At 43.5% G+C, this 16,577-nt stretch overlaps 1 protein-coding gene across 1 annotated transcript; it reads left to right on the top strand.

The window, feature by feature from the left end:
• The first annotated feature begins 14,047 nt into the window (after positions 1-14,047).
• Positions 14,048-15,804, top strand: LOC136487717 (cytochrome P450 94C1-like). The gene has a single exon (XM_066484819.1). The coding sequence runs from the start codon at positions 14,141-14,143 to the stop codon at positions 15,668-15,670; it is 1,530 nt and encodes a 509-aa protein (XP_066340916.1). The 5' UTR covers positions 14,048-14,140; the 3' UTR covers positions 15,671-15,804.
• The last annotated feature ends 773 nt before the right edge of the window (positions 15,805-16,577 follow it).

The following is a 16,577-nucleotide window of genomic DNA, read 5'->3' as shown; positions in this document are numbered from 1 at the left end:
TCCGTCTCTCTCTCTCTCCGTCTCTCCAGTGGCGGCGGCTGTGGGGGACCGCCCGGTGGCGGCGGTGGTGGAGGGGAGGAGGCGGCCGCGGCGGTGGGGAGGCGTGTGCGGTGTTGAAAGGTCCTAATGGCTAGAGGGGGGGGTGAATAGCCTAATAAAAATTTCTACAACAACACTTAACCAAATGGTTAGACAATTATGAGGCGAAGCGAGTGTTGCGCTAGCCTACTAAAAAATGCAAGCCACCTACCACAATTCTAGTTTAGATAGTGTCAATTCACACAAGAGCAATGACACTACCCTATGTTAGTGTGCTCTCAAAGGCTAACTAAAGAGCCACACCAACCAAGCATGCAAGCTCTCACAACTAGCTACACTAAAGAGCTTGTCAACTAGTTTGCGGTAAAGTAAGAGTGAGCAAGAGAGTTATACCGCCGTGTAGTGGTAGGAACCAATCGATCACAATGATGAATACCAATGTAGACCAATCACCTCGGAATCAAATGATGAACACAATGATTTTTACCGAGGTTCACTTGCTTGCCGGCAAGCTAGTCCTCGTTGTGGCGATTCACTCACTTGGAGGTTCACGTGCTGATTGGCATCACTCGCCAAACCCTCAATAGGGTGCCGCACAACCAACACAAGATGAGGATCACACAAGCCACAAGCAATTTACTAGAGTACCTTTTGGCGCTCCGCCGGGGAAAGGTCAAGAACCCCTCACAATCACCACGATCGGAGCCGGAGCCAATCACCACCTCCGCTCAACGATCCTCGCTGCTCCAAGCCGTCTAGGTGGCGGCAACCACCAAGAGTAACAAGAGAAATCCGCAGCGAAACACAATCACCAAGTGCCTCTAGATGCAATCACTCAAGCAATGCACTTGGATTCACTCCCAATCTCACTATGATGATGAATCAATGATCTAGATGAGTCGGAGGGCTTTGGCTAAGCTCACAAGTATGCTATGTCAATAGAAATGGCCAAGAGTCTGGAGCTTGAGCCGGCCATGGGGCTATAAATAGAGCCCCAATCAAATAGAGCCGTTATACCCCTTCACTGGGCAAAACGCGTTCTGACCGGACGCTCCGGTCAGACTGACCGGACGCTGGCTCTCAGCGTCCGGTCGCTCGATGTCAGCCACGTGTCCAGACTCAACGGTCATCAGCCTCGACCGGACGCTGCTCCTTCGAACTGACCGGACGCTGAAGCCCCTGCGTCCGGTCGTTTACAGTAAGCTCCCGAGCATGACCGGACACGTCCGATAAAACTGACCGGACGCTGAAGCCCCAGCGTCCGGTCGTTTCCAGTAAGCTCCCCGAGGCATGTTTTTTTGACCGGACGCGTCTGGTCCACCTTGACCGGACGCAGACCAGCGTCCGGTGCTCAACCCTATCCACTGTGCCGTCTGACAGCTCGACCGAACGCAGCCTTTCAGCGTCCGGTCGCTGAGTGACCCAGCGTCCGGTCAGTAGACCGACGCCAGCATCATTTCGATCAACTCCATTTCAACTCTAACTTCTTCACCCTTGCTCAAGTGTGCCAACCACCAAGAATTGTGCATCCGGCGCAATAGAAAATAGACATTTCATTTTTCCAAAAGCGCCGAATTGGAGCATGTGTTAACATATTTTCACAAATATTTTTAAGGGTGTTAGCACTCCACTAGATCCTAAATGCATATGCATGTGATATCACGACATCTCGCCAAGTTTCATGATTTTCGGGATTCGTTTGAATTTTATAGAATTAAATAACCACTCGCACGCAAGTTCACGACGTTGCCCCGTGAGCACATTGATCGAAATTTGGAGACAGTCCCTAGATTTAGCATAAAGTGACACTAACAAACAAGAATAACATTTTTGGAATGGATCAAAACTATTATTCGATGCACCTGCAGTTCAAACCTACATTTTCCGGAAAATTACAAGAAAACGAAATAAAGTGAAGAAATATAGAAAACAGCAATGAAATTGTGCCAAATTTGAACATGTTGTTCATGGTACAAATACAAATCTAAGAAAAAAAGTTGGTGGCAAAAAACAAAAAAAAAATTATTTTGCCGAGTGCCAAGGTTTGGCACTCGGCAAAGTGAATATTTTGCCGAGTGCTAACCATAGGCACTCGGCAAAGCCATTATTTTGCCGAGTGCCAAACAGAAGGCACTCGGCAAAGAGGACGGCGTTGGGTACCGTTATCCCCGGGCGCCTCTTTGCCGAGTGCCCAACTTTGCCGAGTGTCTGGCACTGGGCAAAGTTTGGCTTTGCCGAGTGCCTTATTTTGCCGAGTGCCAGACACTCGGCAAAGCCCTATTTGCCGAGTGCCAAGTTTCGCCGAGTGCGGCACTCGGCAAAGGTGGCCTTTGCCGAGTGCCCGATATTTGGCACTCGGCAAAGATTTGAGCACTGGGCAAAGTCCCGGTTTCCTGTAGTGAATCGACATAATAATATATAAAAGCAGCAACATCTTAAAATTCTTGTTAAATAAGAATCTATTAATGTCATTTTGGTACACTAAATTACTACTCCCTATGTCCTCAAATATAACAAGCGATTTTCAGATAAAGTAGGGAGCCTACCAAAAGACCACATTGCCCCACACTAATTATGATGAAGGGAGTAGTTTGGTTATTATTTTCCTTAATTGTTGGCTGGTTGATTTGGTTGATGCCAAGTTTAAATGGAATCTCAATATTTGCTGCCAAAAAATACAGAGACGAGAGAGGGCTCAAGATCTAGAATACCTTGTACTATTTTGGTACAAACTTTGAACTCTAAATCTCTTATATTTCAGGACCCAGGAAGAATATACTAACTATAAGTTAAAAGTTGTAATATTTACCCTTTTTAAGCGATGAAGTGAAAAGACGCCTTATGTAAAGGAAACAAAAACATTTCAGTTACACACATCACTCGAGACATCAACTTCAATGACATAGTCTAGTATCTATGGTGACTTTATCGATTTTAGCATCTATTGACCTAATATTAGGACAATCTTAAGAATGCAATCTGTGCGTGTGCTAGTAGCGGCGAATACGCATGCCCATATTTTGTGGAAAAAATGTCTAAGGACATGGCCTTGGAGGCTCCAACCAACCCTCTCTTTATCTGTTGTAAAAAAAACCCTCTCTTTACCTTGATGTTTTTAAACAACGCTGCTATACATACGGTGGTTCCCAGTCCCTGCCTCCCTGGTTGGCATGGCATACTACCTTTGTCCCAAAAAGAATGCAACCATGAGCTGCTTGCCATGTAGAGTGATTCAAGTTTGACCAAATTTCTAGTGAATATAAGATTCATATTTATGGCTCTATATTAATTTATTATGAAAATATATTTCATAATTAATCTAATGGTATTTATTTGATATCATAAATCTTGATACTTTTTTTTATAATTGGTCAAATTTAATAAGATACTAAAACGTGACACTAGAATTCACCGTTGTCCAACGTGAAACATTTTTCTTTTATTTTAGGTTAAAAAAAGGATCTGTCTATATGAAACTTGAGTGATTTGACCTTTTTTTATCACTCAAGCAATTTGATGATACAGATCACACAAATGTAAGACAAATAAAAAACTGTGTGATTCATGGCCTTTGCTCACACGAGTAATTGAAAGGGCCAAATCACACAAAAAACAAAACAAACAAAATTCGAGTGAAACAGAGATTCATATCACACGAATTCTGGATTCCCTTATAAACCTTGCTACATGCACGATTTAAAAAAAAAACTAGAATGGAAATGAGACCAATACAGTAAGCAAAAAATCAAATAAACAAAAGCCAAAAAATTCTATTCATTGCAAAAAACAAAAACTGTTTGAGACCATTTCAAGAAGCAAACAGATCTAATAAAAAAATTCCAAAAAAAGGCAAATGAACAAAAAGACAAAAAATTCTACGCATTGCAAAAACCAAAAACTGTTTGAGACCATTTCAAGAAGCAAACAGATCTAATCAATTTATTCCAAAAAGAAAAGCAAATAAACAAAAACCCAAAAATTTCTTTGCATTGAAAAAAACAAAAATTGTTTGACACCATTGCAAATAATAAAAAAAATCTATGCATTGAAACAAACAAAAAAGGTTCTTAGAATATTTCATGAAGCAAACAAAAAAAAAAGATACCCAAAAATTTTCTATGCATTGCAAAACACAAAAAAAAATTGAAACTATTTCAGGAACCAAACATATCAAATCAAAAACAAAAAAGGCTGTTAGAACATTTCATGAAGCAAACAGACCAAAAAAACAAATACCCAAAAATTTTCTATGCATTGCCAAAGACAAAAAAATTATAAAACCATTTCAGGAACCAAACATACCAACACAAAAAAATGCAAAAAAAAAACAAAATCTACTATCATGATAATTAACTTGGTACTACTTACTGCCCCCAATCAAAGAAAAAAAACCAAAATTTGCAATATACATAGCTAAACCAAAATAATTATGACGTCATTATTTTAAAGAATCAACTTAGTAATAGACAAGTAATGATTTTTTAACACTTAGTACTACTTACAAAAATAGTACATATAAATTACACATGAACAACGGTAAATGAAGTTGAACTACACTATAACTAGGATAGCTATAGCTATAACCAGCGAACAATTATTTAGAGCTATAGCAGTAGCTGAAGAAAAATGATGCAGCAAGCTAAACATTACAAAGCCTAGAGCCAGAATGAAATAAGAATGCTGAACAAACCAATAGCTTACCGGCAAGATTTGACCAAACTACAAAGTTCGCAATTGTGAAGCCATGACCAACAACAAAGGTCCAGGAGGCCAAGAATCCATCAACAAATGAGTAGGCATTTTCAAATTCAGAGCCTGAAAAGAAAGTGTGGGCATATTCAAGCCATTCAATAACCTACAAGTTTATTAACAGCAGCCATTTAGAATATAGAAAATTAGAAATAGTCAGGTAAATAAGAAATAGTTACATTAAAAATGCATACCAATTACAACTAATGAACAACTATAAGTGACGTTGAAGTCTACAGTAACTACAAAATTATGAAAAAATTCTAAAAATCAAATGATTTCTAGGAATTGGAACCTAATGGTTGGGGACAAAAATGCAGATCAGTTACATCTGATTGATTGGTTGCACTGGGACTGAATTCATTTAATCATTTAATAAAATTCAAATGGACCAACTACAGAAATGAACTAGGCAACCTAACTAAGTTACCTAGAAGCACAACATCAGATGAATTATGGCAAGTCGCATTTCATGCAAACAAAAGTATCAATGGAAAAGGACAACTGGATGAAAAATCTTACAAATAAAATAGTAAAAAATTGTCACACCCAATTTTAAGGATAAAATTGAATGCAATAACTCATGTCTGCCCAGGGATCAGTCACACACATAAGTTGACAAATTACAAAATGTATCATCACGGTGTATCTTACATCACGATTAATACCATCACATAGTCATACACATCACAGCGGAAAAAAAGGTAGCTCTCTCGTGGTAGCTCCAACACAGGGACGGTCAACTGGTTGACCATAAGCCTAAAAGTCCTCTAGATACTCCTCATATCCGTTGATATCTGTTACCCATCTAGGATTTTTATCCAAATATTGAAAATAAACAAGCGTAAGTACTTCCCGTACTTAACAAGATAACATGGGGTTATGAAAGCTCAAAAAGGACGACTCTGGTTTACTGCGGTTAACACTTTTATTAAGTCAAGATTTTATCATCAACTATCATCAAGTTATGCTTAAGCCCCAATTAATCCCACATGATCAGATATCAGAATCAATTGTATCATATTATCATTGTAGAACATCATAAATGAACAACAATAAATGACCAGTTATTCTGTGAGTTTTCCAGGCCGCTCGTGACCATGAGCACGGCTGTTATAACAGTTTGTAACACTCTGCAGAGGTTGTGCACATTCACCGTGAGTCATGATTCCCATATGCCCGGGTTAATTACTCACATATCACTGCCAAGGTGAGCGGGCGGGGTACACTATGAAGCCATTTCATAGGTTTCGTTAACAAGTTAGGGACGCTAGGTTTCCTCGGCAGGCAGATGTAGGAACCCCCCTTTTCTATGGCACAAATCCTTCGTGGCTATACACATAAGAACAACGGCAGTCCTATACCCAACATGGCAAGCCCCTTTTGCGCCATAAAGGTAACCTCTAACAAGCTAGAAAAGGTCCTATTACTGAGCTAAAGTCAGAGCCATGTGACCCTCATGGTTGCACTGTCAGTCCCAGCTTTTGCCGACAGATAAGTCCTTATGGAGGGCCGAGAGCACCATGATCAAAAGTCATTTGCTCCTTCGCCCTATAATTCAGTTGTTTAAAAGCAATCTTTTACCTTTTCTTTCCATAGAATCATTGTTCAATATGTAGATCATGTACAGTTATGTTGAGCGCTAGCAACTACCCATATGCATATAACCCGTAGGAGACAAGGAAAACAGGATATTCAACCACTAGGATGTCCTTACGGGTATCAAAATTAGACACATGCAAATGAGTAATTAATAAATGGTGAATAGGACATCAAGGTAGATCCCATGCTATACTTGCCTTGGTTAACAAACTCCTACTGATCATCAAAGAACTCTTGGTCTCCAACGTTCTCCTCACCGTCTGAACTCGACCAACACGGCAACATACACCATTACAGGAACAATCATGCAAAGCAAACAAACCTATAGTTAGAACAGTACACCAGCAGTTTAGAAAACAAGATAAAATGTTTATGAAAAGAATCTATGTCTTTCTACGATCACATAGACGCGAAGTTCATGAAAAACAGAGCTAAAATGCGAAAGTTATGAATTAAACAGGTTTCCTATAGCAATTTATATAATTAAATATAACCTCAAAATTTAAATGTTGCAAACATGTTTAACGGTGACATTAACATGTAGAGAACTTAATTACGAACCTAACACAATTTGAACGGGTCGATTCGGAGCTAAAACGATGATTTTATAAGCAAAACAATACAGTGGCATTTTTGTAAAATAGAATGAACTATTTTCGAATTTAAATAAAATCAAATCTGGAATATTTAAACCGGCCGAGGACTGCGGGTTCAATTAGGCAAAACTTGGGGGTCTCTTTAGCAAAAAGACCCGCGAAGGGGTATCGGCCATCCGTAGCCGTTGATCAAGCAATGGACGGCTCAGATTAGAGTTGGGGGGAGAGAGAGAAGGCCGGCGGCCGGAACAGTGTTGGCACGGCGGCGCTGCCATGGCCGATGGCGAGGAGGTCGCCGGCATGATCGATACGGGCCCTACAGGCCGCGGTTTGCCCATCCGAGAGCACCGGGGAAGAGGGAAGGTGAAGGTGACCTCACCCAGGCCGAGAACGCAGTCGGAGGACGCGGCCGACGCGGTGGTGGCCATGGCCGACGACGTGAAGCTCCCAGGGGCACGCGGATAGGGCCCTAGAGGCCATGATTTATGAAAGTAAAGGCACGGGGAGAAGGAGGGGGACAAGGGGGTCTCACCGCGGATGAAAACGAGGACAAAGGCGGCTCGGGGACGACGGACCGCGCGGAGGAACGGACGTCGACGGATTTCGACGTGTCTGTGCGGCTTCCGCGCGCTCGGGCGAGTTCAAGAGTGGAGCAGGGGAGGCAACAGGGAGGGCGGCGACGGGCTCGGCTCCTTTATAGAGGCCGGGGCACGGGGGAAGACGCTCCCACGACGCGAGGTGGGCGCGGCGGCGGTTCCGCCTTGACCGGGCGCGGGACGCGGGAGGTGGGCGACGGCTCTGACGAGCGGGCCCAGGCGGTCAGCGGCAGAGCAGGAGGGAGGGCGCGACGGCAACGGTTGCCTGCCCCGATTGGGCCGGCCCAAGAAGAAAACGGGAGAAGAGGAAAGGAGAAGGGGAAGGGGGCGAGCAGGCCGGCGGGGAGTTGGGCCAGCAGGCCGAAAATGAAGAAGGGAGGGGAGAGAAATTAATTTCCTTTTCTTTTTCCAAATCAAACTTCCAAATTCATTTCCAAATGATTTTTGAATCCTTTTGAGTTTAAATCAAAACCACTCAACATATTAAATACAATGCTACAGCATGAGTGCATCAACGTGTAGATATACTGACGATTGATTTTAATTTCACAAAAAAATATTATTTTTCTATATTTGAATGCACACATAATAACATAAATAAATCAAATTTAACTATTTTAAAAGAATGCAAATTTTAGGGTGTTACAAAAATAGAGGAAAATTGTTCAATGAAAAACAAATTATTGAAAAAGAAAAAAAAGGTGCAGCAGCACGCCTAATGTGCCTACCCTTTGAAGAACCGGAAAACAAGCAGCCGCCTGCCCGTCGGCAGCAGGCAGCAGTACAACGAACATCAATGCTGAGAACACTACCATTTTACAGAGATATTTCAAAGTTCATACATCTACAACGACCACAAATAATAAAAATACAGTTTACAACAACCACTATATGCCTACCCTTTGAAGAAAAAAGACAACAAGCAACCACCTGCCCCTCGGCAGCAGGCAGCAGCACAACGAACATCAATGGGCAGATAGCAGAAACTGACATGAGCAAAAGAAAAAGCACAAGACATGACTAAACAAAGGGAATGTGTGCACAGAAATGAAGCAAAAAACAAACCTCATGCGTTATTATACTAATGAAGAAACCAAAACAAAATCCTTGCCAAGCCAAGGTAACTTTTTAAACAAAGAACTAGTTACAGTAGTGATACCTATAAATTACACCTAATCAACAACAATAAGTGCAAATGAAATGTACCATAAATACAAAAATAATCAGTAGTAAAAAGATACTAAAACATAAGTTACCTACAAGCAGTAAGCCAGTATTTAGAAAATAGAGCAGTAAGACAGATCCTAGAAAAACTGGCAACTGGATTAACAAACATCTAACCTAAAATTGAAATAGTTTCAAGAGTACAAAACACACAAATGACATAAATTTTGGAGTAGAGAAGTACATCAGATTCTAAAAAGTCTCGCTTTGCAAAAACTTCGTTCAGTGTCTCACCGTATTATGAAGCTACGCTGTTCAATAGGCAGACAAGATTTTGGTATTTCTATGATTTCCTTAGACTATGCCACCATAGACAAAATCCTGAAGGGAAATGATGCAGCAAGCTAAACATTACAATGCCTAGAGCAAGAGTGGAAGAAGAATGGTGAACAAACCCACAGTTTACCAGTAAGAATTGGGCTAACTACAGAAGTCAGCAATTGGGAAGCCATTACAAAAAACAAAGCTCCAGGAGGCCAAGAATCCATCAACAAATGAGCAGGCATTTCCCAATTCAGAGCCTGAAAAGGTGGGGGCATATACAAGCCATTGAACAACCTACAAGTTTATTAACAGCAGCCATTTAAAATATATAAAACTAGAAATAAACATGAAAATAAGTAACTTATAGAAAAAAAGTTGATGGCAACATACATGCCCAAACAGTTGACACCATGGACTGATTCAATGTAGCCACCATCTCACCCAATGACTGAAAGATCTGTACAACTCAAATATCAACAAAGAAAATATCAGAAAATCAGAAAACAAAAACTTGTAGGTTGTTACAAATACCAAAAATCTTCTATGAAAGGCAAATAAAATAAAGAACTGAGAGAACTACAAAGAATAATAATAAAAAACATAGAAACAAGAAATGAACTTACATGAATCATACCAAGAAATTACACTTGATGAACACCTGTAAGTGAAGTTAAACTATACTGTAACTAGGATACCTATAACAAGGAAGCCATTATTTAGAGCTAGAACAGTAGCACATATACTCTAATATAACATAATACAAAGTAGAAATTGAAACATATGCATGGATATAGACACTGAAAAATGCCTGGCCATTGTTAAAAAATCATAGCTTAATACTATTAAAAAATCCGCACTAATGGTTCAAACTTGATATATCATAGCTTAATATAACATAATACAAAGTAGCTCCCAAGAATAAATGACACACAGTACAAACTTGATATATCATAGCTTAATACTATTAAAAAATCACAACAGCCACAAGCAGTCTCAGGCAACCACACAGGCAGCTGCCTAATGGTTCAACAGAGACCTGGAAAAACAAACATGAAACAAGCTCACAGCAGCCACGACAGGTCCACACAGGAACAAACAAAAAGACGACGGAGAAGCTAGTTATGCAAAAGCTACACCGCCACCGGCGGGATAGCAGGCACTATGCAAACGACACAAATGAAACAGGTGGCCATGCACACCAAGCTGCTGCTTGGTCAATCCAAACTTGCAAATCACACACACATTCTATCGACTCAAGCACCAGGCACTGGCCAGGCCTAAAACAACACAAGCGTAGGCACAAAAAATCAGGAGGGAATTTATTGGACACACCAACTAATAAAATCAAACTAGGGCATCTAACTACGTTACCTGAAACAACTTTAACAACTATCTAGACGATCAAGTAAATCCGCACTAAAAATTACAAAAGATGCAGCTACAACAGATACAACTACAACTTTGCCTCCTAGTACACATGCAGCTAGACCTCATCATTGCAGCAAAAAGCTAACAATTTAGCAAAATTACATCAAAGATAACTATGAATTAAACTAAATCAACAACTGTAAGTACAGTTGAACTCTACTGTAAACTACGAGCAATCACAACTGAGCATGATAGCTACGAGCTACTACAGATAAAGTATGGAAGGACCGAAAATCAATTCAGATAAACAGAGAAGACAAAACAATATTGACACCGATTATAACTCGTATATACGGAAAAATATAGCTACTGTTAAACCAATTAAATTAAATAGATCACAAAAAAACATCATCAGAGACATTGAAACTGTAGGAACCAAGCTCAATTTGGCATAAAGCGAATTGCCTACTGCGTCTTAACTAAAAATAACTAAAAATCAATTGAGATTTACAGTTAAGCAAAACCATGATAACAATGGCACACCTGAGCAAGCCTCCACTAACAAAAATTAACTAAAATACAAATACATAGAAGATAGAAAATGTTCGAAGTATGCCACAATATCGAACAGAGTTCATCAGCTACAAACACCCAAAAAACTTATCCATCATTCAAAAAGACTAACTACTACAATCACTCATGATCCATCTATATAGATTCAAAGACAACTATACAAAGAGGACATGGTTTTAGCAACCAATGACTAAACATAAACTGGATCTACGAAAATTGGAAAACAAATACTACAATCATTCAGGATCCATCTATATAAATTCAAAAACAACTACAGAAAGATCACATGGTTTTAGCAACCAATGACTAAATATAAACCAAATCTGCAAAAAAATAGAAAACAGACTGAATAAACAACTCACCGCACAAACTAATGAGCAATGCAGAAGAACTACGACTCCAACTCAGGCCTGGACTCCGCCTCCGCCTCCACCTCCGAATCAGGCACGGGCAACTCAGGATTAGCCATGGGGTCGACCTCCCTACTACACTTTGACTTCAGCCAGTGCCTCTGCCTATATGCAAATAACAGGGAAAATCGAAAAATTAAGAACAAATAACGGGGGAAAACTAATCGAACATGTCAACATCTAAATCATTAACAAAGTGCAAAAAAGTAGTCACCAATGATGGCGAAACAATGACGGCAAGCAAATCCGACGTGGGTCTTCACGGAAAAAGCGAATCGTCAAAACACCGATGAAAATCCAGTCAGAAACAAGTAGAGAACGAGGAGATCTACAACCTCAGATCAAAAACTACAACCAAAACTCACAAAAGATGACGAATCGCCGGCGAAGAGCCACTACTGGAAACCGGCACTTTACCGAGTGCCTGCGGCACTCGGCAAAGCCTGAAATACACTCGGCAAAGGCTTTGCCGAGTGCCGCACTCGGCAAAGGGCACTCGGCAAAAAATTAATCGGCAAAGAAGCCTTTGCCGAGTGCCGGAAAAGCACTCGGCAAAGATTTACACTTGGCAAAATGAAAATGCGAAAAACCCAAAAATAATAGCAAATTTTTTTTCGGGGGAGGCCTCCATTGGCCAGCGCCCGTCCGTCCAGCGCCACCGGCCATCGAAGTCGCTGCATTTTTTGCGCAAAATTCATGGCTAACGCGACTGGCGGGATTCAAACTCACGACCTCTCCCTCGTGTGTCTGCTGCTCTACCACTGCACTACACTGTCACTTGTGTCTATATTCCATTATCTATCCTCATATATTATACTAAATCGAGAGTAAATTGCTTGTTTGAGGCCCTAAACAAATTCAAATTAAAAAGTGGTCAACTACAAAGTTTCATAACTTTTCGAGATCTACAATTTTCATTTAGGAAGTTTTTCCATCCGAGGTCATTTGAAAAATTCAAATTTCAAATTTGAGAGATTCAAATGTAGTTTTGCATGATAAGATGATTTCAAATCAAAAAGTTGTCAACTACATAGTTTCATAACTTTTGGAGATCTACAATTTTCATTTAGGAAGTTTTTCCATCCGAGGTCGTTTGAAAAATTCGAATTTCAAATTTGAGAGATTCAAACGTAGTTTTGCATGATAAGATGATTTCAAATCAAAAAGTTGTCAACTACATACTTTCATAACTTTTGGAGATCTACAATTTTCATTTAGGAAGTTTTTCCATCCGAGGTCTTTTGAAAAATTCAAAATTTAAAATTTTCAAATTCAAACGTCGTTTTTGCATGACAAGATGATTTCAAATCAAAATGTTGCCAACTACAAAATTTCATAACTTATCAAGATCTACAAAGTTTATTTTGGTCATTTGTTCATCCGACATAGTAGTAGTAACATTATTCACAAATCTTATATATCTCTCTTCTACTTTAATGAAACTAATATGAGAGATATGAGACAGATGTAGATTTTATGAACAACGTTATTGTCGCTTTGTCAAATGAAGAAATGACCAAAATAAACTTTGTAGATCTTGAGAAGTTATACAACTTTATAGTTGAAAAGTTTTTCATTTGAATTCATTTAGGGCCTCAAAAATCGCTTTGAAAAAATAATTTGCCGAGGGCCAAAAAAAAATGCACACGGCAAAATGCCTCTTTGCCAAGTGCAAAAAAAAAGGCACTCCGCAAAGACGCATTTTGCCGAGTGCCAAAAAAATGGCACTCAGCAAAATACATCTTTGCCGAGTGCTAGGAAAAAGGCACTCGACAAAGACGCATTTTGCCGAGTGCCGAAAAATGGCACTCGGCAAAATACATCTTTGCCGAGTGCCGAAAAAAAACATTCGGCAAAGCCATCTTTGCCGAGTGCAAAAAAAAACACTCGGCAAAGACGTCTTTACCGAGTGCCTGATAAAATACACTCGGTAAAGCTTCCGGCACTCGGCAAAGTGCCGATTTCTAGTAGTGAGCCCCTCCGCGTAGGGCTCCGCCTCAGCCATCGCCACCGAACGAGAGAGACGAAATAGGATGGGAAAGGGGTGAACAGTTCAAAAGAGATAAATGAGTGCGTTTTCCCAAAATGAGCTGACATGTGGGCCAGGCTGAGCAAAGAGCAATAGAGCAAACGACAAAGGATAAACGCGGCGCGCGGGAGAAGAAGGGGCTAGATCGATATAGGGTCAAATCCGACGGCCAAAAAATTCGTGTGAGGCAAACCAATAAATCACACGGGCATGATATAGCTTTTCTGTAAAAAAAAACAACCTTCCAGTCTTTGGGTGGCAGGCAATCGGCATGCCCCTCGCCTTTCTCTCCGTCCATGTGGGCCCAACTGCCATCAACTATTAGCAAAACGAGAAGGACCTGAGCTGCGAGCGTGAAAAAGGCTGTTTCGGTCTTGGATTATTTGTTCAGCTTATTCTCCCTCACATAACACTATTTAAACATCCACAACCATCCGAGCTACAGTGTCCGAAGGTACCAGCCGAACGCACTGAAAAACGTCAATACCAACGTTGCTTAATACAAAAACGCACGTGCCCCATGTGCGCATTCCCGGTCTGCCCACGTTATATATATACAGGCAAGCCGCCTCACTCATCTGCCGCACAACACAAACCACCACCACACACATTTCCCCACCTTCTCCCTCTTCTTCCACGACCTAATTCGATCGATCTAGACGTAACAGAACAGAAGCGCCCGCCATCGCCATGGAAGCAGCAGCAGAAGACTCGTCGCTGCCATGGGCGGCGCAGTGCCTGGGCGCGGCCCTGTTCGCCGCCGCCATCTGCGTGGCGGCGCTGGGCGTGGTGCTGACGCTCCTCCGTCGGTGGCCCTGGTGCAGCTGCCACGTGTGCCGGGCATACCTGACGGGGTCGTGGGCGCGGGACTTCACCAACCTCGGCGACTGGTACGCGCACCTGCTCCGGGAGTCGCCCACGGGCACCGTCCACGTCCATGTCCTCGGCTGCACCGTCACCGCCAACCCGGCCAACGTCGAGTACATGCTCCGGACCAACTTCGACAACTTCCCCAAGGGGAAGGCCTTCGCGGCGGTGCTCAGGGACCTCCTCGGCCGCGGCATCTTCAACGTAGACGGCCACGCCTGGCGCCACCAGCGCAAGATGGCCAGCCTCGAGCTCGGCAGCGTCGCCGTCCGGTCCTACGCGTTCGGGATCGTCGCGCAGGAGGTGGAGACCCGCCTCGTCCCGGTCCTCGCCGCCGCCGCCGAAGCCTTCGCGGTCGTCGACTTGCAGGACGTGTTCCGCGGCTTCGCGTTCGACACCATCTGCAAGATCTCCTTCGGCCTCGACCCCGGTTGCCTGGACCGCGGGGAGATGCCCGTGTCGAGGCTCGCCGACGCGTTCGACGCCGCCACGTGGCTCTGCGCCATGCGCGGGGCCGCGGCGTCGCCGCTGCTGTGGAAGGCCAAGCGCCTGCTCAACGTCGGCTCCGAGAGGGAGCTAAGGGAGTCCATCGCGCTCGTCGACGAGCTCGCGGCCGCCATGATCCGGGAGCGCCGCAAGCTGGGCGTCGCCGGCAGCCACGACCTCCTGTCCCGCTTCATGGCCTCGGCCGGCGACGACGCGCACGAGGTCGACGACAAATACCTCCGCGACATCGTGGTCAGCTTCCTCCTGGCCTGGCGCGACACCGTGTCGTCCGCGCTCACCACGCTCTTCATGCTCCTGTCCAGCAACCCAACCGTGGCGGCCGCCATGCGCGCGGAGGCCAGCGACGAGTCGGCTCCGCTCACGTACGAGCGCCTCAAGCGCCTGCACTACACCCACGCGGTGCTGTACGAGAACATGCGGCTGTTCCCGCCGGTGCAGTTCGACTCCAAGTTCTGCGCGGGGCCCGACGTGCTCCCCGACGGCACCTACGTGGCCGGCGGCACGCGCGTGACGTACCACCCCTACGCCATGGGCCGGATGCCGCGCATCTGGGGCGCCGACCACGGCGAGTTCCGCCCCGACCGCTGGCTCACTGGCCCCGGCGGGGCGTTCGTCCCCGAGAGCCTGTACAGGTACCCCGTGTTCCAGGCGGGCCTCCGCGTCTGCCTCGGCAAGGAGCTCGCCGTCACCGAGATGAAGGCGGTCGCCGTGGCCGTGGTCAGGGCGTTCGACGTCGAGGTCGTCGGGGACAGTGGCGCCGCCGCCTGCGCGCCAAAGTTCGTGTCCGGGCTCACCGCCTCCATCAGCGGCGGGCTTCCAGTGAGGATCAGGAGAGTTGTTCGTTAGAGATTCTTGGGCTGTTTTTTTTAAGAGAGAGATGTTGTTTAGGGAACACTGTACTGTGCATAGTTGAATCAAAAGCTCCATTGAGAAGTTCTACATCCATGACCATGGTCTGTTTGATGCATGTGCCCTTGGTTCCGTTTCTGACGCTGCAACAGAAAGCAAACTGTGAAATTTACACTGTTATAACCACCGTTTGATGAGTCCACTCTCGACTGGCGTGTTAGCTACCAGTTGTTTTCATTCATCTTCACAATGTTGCATGTGAACCTTGCAGCTTGCATTGCATATACCGTTCTGCGATCCAGTTCCCTTTTTTCTTTCTGAACCTGTCTTTTTTTCCCCATGTTTCAAAAGAAACCATCATCAGCTTCATGCAGGGGTTTTTAGTCTCTTGCCAACTTGCCAAGGAGTTTCCATCAGATTCAGAGTTTCTGGCCGTCCTGAATTCCTGGTGAGAAATCAATGAAAGAGCCAGAACTGGCCCAGCAAGATGAGTTGTGTAACAAAGGAAACTATACATAAACAGTGACAAGATGGTCCCTCTGCAAATTTCATTTCCTGAATCTTCAACGTAGGATCCACTCTACAGTTTGTGTTTGCACAGAATAGAAGCAAGCAACTGCGAACCTGCATGGTGCTGACTGTGTCTATCTGTATACCGATACAGGTTTTCCTTCAGAGCGCTGACAAGCATAGACTGTGTTGATGAACTGTGCTGCTCGTGCTGGCTGTTCAAGGGAGGATTTGGGGAAAACTGTGGCCTCCTGCATTTGTCTCATCACTGAGATGCTGAATCTTGATCCAAACAAGAGAGGGAGCCCCCCTACTGACTTTATTAAAAGAAACAAAACAGGTCCAGCAAGAAGTAAATGTCTTAGAAAGGAAGAAAAAAAGATAAGCAGGATCA

The sequence above is a fragment of the Miscanthus floridulus genome, chromosome 10 (genome assembly GCF_019320115.1).
Source record: "Miscanthus floridulus cultivar M001 chromosome 10, ASM1932011v1, whole genome shotgun sequence".
NCBI classification, from domain to species: Eukaryota; Viridiplantae; Streptophyta; class Magnoliopsida; order Poales; family Poaceae; genus Miscanthus; species Miscanthus floridulus.
The sequence above is the reverse complement of the archived record's forward strand: the minus strand, read 5'-3'. Positions and strand labels throughout refer to the sequence as shown.